This window comes from Electrophorus electricus, chromosome 14 (genome assembly GCF_041902795.1).
Source record: "Electrophorus electricus isolate QZ-2024a chromosome 14, ASM4190279v1, whole genome shotgun sequence".
Taxonomy (NCBI): Eukaryota; Metazoa; Chordata; class Actinopteri; order Gymnotiformes; family Gymnotidae; genus Electrophorus; species Electrophorus electricus.
This window is the reverse complement of record NC_137510.1, coordinates 4,193,544-4,199,662: the sequence shown is the minus strand read 5'-3', so window position 1 is coordinate 4,199,662 and position 6,119 is coordinate 4,193,544. Positions and strand designations below refer to the sequence as shown.

The 6,119-nt window shown below is 45.2% G+C and overlaps 1 protein-coding gene across 1 annotated transcript; it reads left to right on the top strand.

The window, feature by feature from the left end:
• The first annotated feature begins 286 nt into the window (after positions 1–286).
• On the top strand, positions 287–5,886 carry nrsn1 (neurensin 1). Its single transcript, XM_027033022.3, has 3 exons — positions 287–491; positions 2,059–2,276; positions 3,046–5,886. Exons 2-3 carry the CDS (start codon positions 2,079–2,081, stop codon positions 3,445–3,447), a joined length of 600 nt encoding a protein of 199 aa, XP_026888823.1. The 5' UTR covers positions 287–491; positions 2,059–2,078; the 3' UTR covers positions 3,448–5,886.
• Positions 5,887–6,119: the final 233 nt, after the last annotated feature.

Below are 6,119 nucleotides of genomic sequence, written 5' to 3'. Positions count from 1 at the left end.
TACATTGTGTCATTTATTAGATAGTTATTTGCATCCTTCATCAATGACACAATGACATTGTCATAATAAATGTAGATAAATATAAATAATAGGAATTAATGAGGCATTAATGAGGTAATAGGGTTAATAAGATTAGATCGGTAGAGTTGAAATGTTTAAGATATTCCATTAAAAAAAGCATTATAAAACGCTCTCGTCTGTGGTACTAACCACAGAATTTATGCACAGAGAAAAGGTCATTTTCTCACACTGCTTTCATAATCACGCAGCTTTACTGCTTTCGTTCCGTAACTTCTCCACGTGTACTGTCTTCCGCTCTTCTCGCGCTGAGCTGTAAAACACCTCCGCAGCCCGAGCAGCGCAGCTGGCGCGTGCGCACAGCAGTCGCTTCCCGTCCGGATCGACGGCACCCGGAGCCGCGAGACGCAGAGTGATGGGACGCAGGTGAGGAGGTTACACCGAGCGATCACTCTCCCGACCGGTTATGACAGGTATGCGCTGCTTTTGTTTTTACAACGATTGCGCCAACACGTTCATAAAAACAAACGGGTTGAAATCATTTCAGTTTGGAAGCTGCTGTGTGTGCATGCGGAGGAGAGGATTTTTAAACATGGAAACATTAAGATGTCGTTTCTTGACTTGAGAGTAGTTGTGTGTTGATGATCATTGTATAAAACTTAACGAGATCGTTTATGAAAACGTCTCGTTTATCGCAGTCTCCGAATTTAGCCAGAGAAAGATCGGCTGGCGAGATAGATCTCAGCATGGCGTCGTCCGTTACGCTAAGTGCCCGAGACAAGACATTCAGCACCAAGGACAGCGCATCGATGGGGAGAAAAAACGTCGTGCGTCGCGTCAATCGAGTTAGAATTTCCGACATTCAAAGGCTTGAATGTTGTTATCCACGTTGCAATGCCTTTCTGTTCATTTGAAATCAAATCGATTTTTTTTGCGTCTTCAGTTGCACGATAGTACTTGTTGTCCTGACAACAGTACCACGTGACGAAGTCATTCCTCCAGAAGTGAAAGTGTGTCATCATGATGCTACTGACACAAAACATAAACAGCACATCTGAACACGTCTAGGGTTAAACAAATGTACTCACCACGATTGTTGAGCTGAGTGACATGGGGTGAATAGTTAGAATACACTGATTCATTTAAAATGAGTGTTTGTGGGGGGTTTACCAACAGGAGCCAAATGTCTCCATGACGATAGGAAAACACGGCATGGGGGAAAGTATTTGAAAAACTATCACATGTTTGGATTTGGACACTGAGGTTAAGATTAGGATTAGGGTTAGGTTTGGGTATAGGTGTTGGATTACTGAGTGACAGTAATACACGAATGAATGGAAATACCCCACAATGATGGTAATACAAGCTGAGTGCAGTTGTGAGTGAGTGCAGTGTGTATGTGTGTGTGTGTGTGTGTGTTGGAGCTGCAGCTAGCTGACTCACTTCACTGAAATTTATCACCAGGTCATTACTGATGTTCACAATGTATTCATCACTGTGTTTTGATTTAATTTCGGTAATGAGCAGAAAATTTGCCTGTACATTATCTGCTTCTGTCCTCTGACTGTAATTTAGGAACATGTTTGTAAGAACGTATACTGCACCCCTAGCAACAAGCTGAAACAGATATAAGTGCTTATATGTGTGTGTTAGAGAGAGATATAGAGAGAGACAGAGAGAGAAAATAATTTGCACTTCATGACTCAGGGCCCATCTGAAAGAGCAGAGGACCAAAGTTGTGCCAGCATTCGCTGATGCCTGACACTTGAAATGTCCTGTGATTGGAATGGTAGAAATGCGCAGGGTGGGGGGCACAGATGAGCAGGCAGTGTGGCTTGGACACTAGCAGCCACATGACATGGGCATTCAGCAGGAGCGAAGTCTTATGGGTCCTGTAGCACACTTCTCTTTGCAGTGTAGGAGCTGTGATATACACTTGAAGCTGGAGTCCAACCGGTCATCTGTGCTGGGCCTTCAGGGCATTGGCTCCTGTTTTGTTGATCTGACCAGCACTTCCGTCTGGTGTGTGTGTGTGTGTAGGTGGCACACAGATGTGAAGGATGACTTCGTGCCCTGAGATCTGTGGGTCGGAGTATTTGGACCGTGGTGCGGAGCAGACCAGGGGTGGGCCCCAGCGCTACGGCGTGCGCTCCTACCTCCACCAGTTCTACGAGGACTGCACGGCGTCCATCTGGGAGCGTGATGATGATTTTCAGACACAGAGATCGCCAAGCAGGTGGAGCTCTGTGCTCTGGAAGGTGAGAAGAGACAGCAGCTGCAGGGGAAACCGGCCACCACTCTGGCATTGTCACACTCTGCTGGGTTCCGTTAGACTCTGCTGGGTTCCAGTAGACCCTGCTGGGTTCCAGTAGGCTTCTCTGTGTTCCACTAGACCCTGCTGGATTCCACTAGACCCCGCTGGGTTCCAGTAGGCTTCTCTGTGTTCCACTAGACCCTGCTGGGTTCCACTAGACCCGGCTGGGTTCCAGTAGGCTTCTCTGTGTTCCACTAGACCCTGCTGGGTTCCATTAGGCTCTGCTGGTTTCCACTAGACCCTGCTGGGTTCCAGTAGACTTCTCGGTGTTCCACTAGGCTCTTCTGGGTCCTGTTAAGTTCCTTTAGGCTCTGTGAGGTTTTGCTAGGCACTGAGGGGCACATGGGGAAATGTACCTGGCTGACTTAGTTTTAGGAATTCAGTAAGCATTTTTGTCTGTGTTATACATTACAGCAGTAATTCTGAATCTAACAGAATTGCCCAACAGCATAATTTTGTTATATGGCTCTGTATGATATGCCATAAGACTCTTCTCATATGTTTGAGTAAACATTAGCTGGGATGAATCTTGTTAAAGTGTTAAGGCGGCACTAAACTGTTACAGTGGAGAGGCACTACAGAACATGAATAAGGGAACACTGTATTAAAGGATGTTTGCAAAAATGAAAAATACATTTTTTCATTCCTCTCTTTCATGTTGTCTTCTTTTCTCCTTTCCCTTGTCTTTTCTTTGCTTCTCTTCTTTTGTTCAGGTCTGCCTCACGCTCGGAGCCCTGATCGTGGTCGCCGGCCTCTCCGTGCTCCTGGTGGGCTACGCCACCCCTCCACGGCTGGAGGCCTTCGGCGAGGACGAGCTCCTCTTTGTGGACGTCCGCGCCGTGCACTTCAACCGGGCCCTGGACGCCTGCAAGTTGGCGGGCGCCGTGCTGTTCTGCGTGGGCGGCAGCGGCGTTGCGGCGGGGCTCCTCCTGGCTGCGTGCGTGCAGGGTGGCTCCAAGGAGGAGCACCGCCTCCAGCAGCGGCGCTTCCGGGAACGTCTTGCAGAGATCCAGGCGTCCGTGCAGCCCCTCACCCGCGCTCCCACGCCCGGAGAGGCCAAGGTTCCCGTCACGCTCTCCAAGGTTCAGAGCGTCCAGCCCAGCGCCGAGACCTGACCCCCCTGGTCCAGCCCCTCGCGTCGCCAGGGAGATGACCCCGGACCCAATGCGTAGTGTGACACACCACGATGGCTCCGGATCTCGTAGACCTAGGAAAACACTGCAGCTATCCTAATGCATACTGTCAGTCTATATAAACCAAGAGTATTTCTGGTAACTGAGGTATTATACAGCACTTGTTAACCAGTGCTACTGAAACTAAGCTAAATAGCACATGTATTCTGCTACACTCATGCACAGAGGACTGCTGAGTGCCCACCAAAATTGTAAAAGAAAAATCTTGGATCAGTTTTAGGCAGCTGGTAGTGGAAGCTCCTTGATGCTGGAATCACAATTGGAAGGTCGATTTCCATGACGCACGTTAATCTCAGACCAACACTGAACCGTGTTTGACGCCACACTCTAGTTTAAAGCTACCCATATTTACTTCGAGCTACATAAACATTATTCTTTAAAGCAGTTGCTCTCGCCTTAAGGAGATTCTAAATTCCCCAGACTCGTCTAGAGCTCAGAGAAACTTTTGTCAGCCAGTATATGCGTATTTCAAATAAACCAGCAATGAAAATGGTATCTGCAGACTCGAGGTGGCTAAGACGCAGGTTAGGACCACAGCACCTCAGACACCACAGCCATCAGTTGTAAACCCAGAGCGCTGCACTGAAGTCCTCTTCTTTCCAAACTAGACCCACTCCATGCACCAGACGACGTGGCAAATCGCTCCAGTCCAGTAAAGTGTGAAAGCCATTAAAAGGTTGTGCAGTTTAGCTGCTTTCCTTATGGCTTCAGAATCAAAATGTCCTCTCGTTGTAATTCCTGAGACGTTTTTATGTTAAAGATGGCAGTGCACTGGTGCCCTCGATGTCGACTTCTCTCCAGCCACTCGTTAAACATCTTGTGAAACACTTCAAACTAATTATTGTTGGTGTCTACCATAAAAGCTACTTTAAAAAGCTAGAAATAAATGCATCCAGCTTGTCGCAATTCACAATCTAAATATGACATTCCAGTGAGAATTTTGCAATGAATGTTAATACAAATATCTATCTAAGTAACTTTTTTTTTTTTTTTTTTTTTAACAAATAGTTTGACCAAATGGTTTATGGAAAATTGGTAATAGTCCAAAACCAACGCTTTCTGTCCCGCGCATGGTTATGTTGGTAGATTACAAACATTCCCACAGGATTTTACACAAAAAAATCAAATAAAATTGCTGTTTATTTTCTAACACTGCAAAGACTTGTGACAGCCTTAGTATGTAAAGCACAAATATCTCTTTACAGTTAAGTTTACTTACATTTGCGCTTACCTTTGTAACAAATCCTGCTATTCTCGGTGCTTACACCACCCAGATGCGTTATATGCAAACCCAGTGAAAGTGATGCTGAAAGAGGCAGAATGAAATCTAAATCAGGCTTCCTCTGAGAGATCGGCAACATTATCTAAACGCATCTCTCCTACCTTCTTCTCATGGTCATCTCTGAAAAAGCTCACTGTGAAATCCACGCAGCTCCCTCAGTGGAGAACACCTGACGTGCGCCACAACACTGTTTTGTGCTGTTGTCGCTTGTGGCTTTTTTGGAGTATCTTTCAACCATAATCGATTAGCAACGTGCATCCATATAGGGTAGGAGGTGAAAATGACATTTAATGCCCACATAGACCAATAAGCTATATGTTACTTTTGGTCACTTCTCCTAGAGTCACTGCGTTCAGTGCAAAAACTGCTTGCTTACACGATTAACATTAAATATAGAGATCTGTGGTAATATTAGAGCATTTATATATAAGCTATATATTTCACTCAGACAAGCTGACATTTGACAAGTGAGTTAATGCGAAATGATTCATACTGGCTTCCTTCCATTTTAGCATTGCACTCCATTTAAAAACGTCACATAACGACTAAATGTGGAGCGATCTTTCCATATCGCAGCTTTTGCCCCTCGAGGAATGCAAGGACGTCTGTTATTTTTTAGGTATCATCATCATGCCACAAATTCATACCAGTAGCAGTTTTTATTTTCACTGACAATAGATATATCGCATGCCAAAAAAGCCGTGATCCAAAAGAGCTGAAACACGGTATCACGGCGCGACGTAAGAAACAAGACGTCAGCTAGCTGCACTCTAACGTACTGCATCCGAAACATTCAAAAACAGCTGGCTTAAAATATTACCTGTATTACGTCTGTGTACGTCAGCGTTACACCGATGGCGTAAGTGGTTTTCAGGTAGGTAAGGCCTTCTCTGTAACTATTCCAGAGACCTTCTGAATTCTGTGGGGTACTGCAGATTATGACTTGCTTTCTGTTGCAATAGAAAAGTGTGAAGTAATCCAGAAAACAGCGGAGATGTTCAAAGATATGATTTCTGCGCTCTTGGTCTGTTTTTATTTTTGTTTTTCTTGACAAAGTAATAAAGGTGCACTTAATGCTGGCTTCCAGTGTGAGGATTTTTTATTTTCAAAAGCTCCAAAGCTTGAGCCTGTATTTGGGAGTTTGGAAAATTGCAATGCCCAAGTCTTTACACAGATTTGTTTTATTTGGGTGATTGTGATTGCAGTTGTCCTAGAGGATGTGGTCTCTACATACTACACCCAGACGACACACAGATTACACAGACTACCCGCAGATGACAGACAGCAAAGATACAGGTTTGATTTTAAAGAT

Excerpts from the sequence above, each read along its gene's own strand:
- nrsn1 (XM_027033022.3), top strand. The coding sequence starts at position 2,079 with ATGACTTCGTGCCCTGAGATCTGTGGGTCGGAGTATTTGGACCGTGGT. Across the intron at positions 2,277-3,045 it reads GGAGCTCTGTGCTCTGGAAG|GTCTGCCTCACGCTCGGAGC; the intron begins GTGAGAAGAGAC and ends TCTTTTGTTCAG.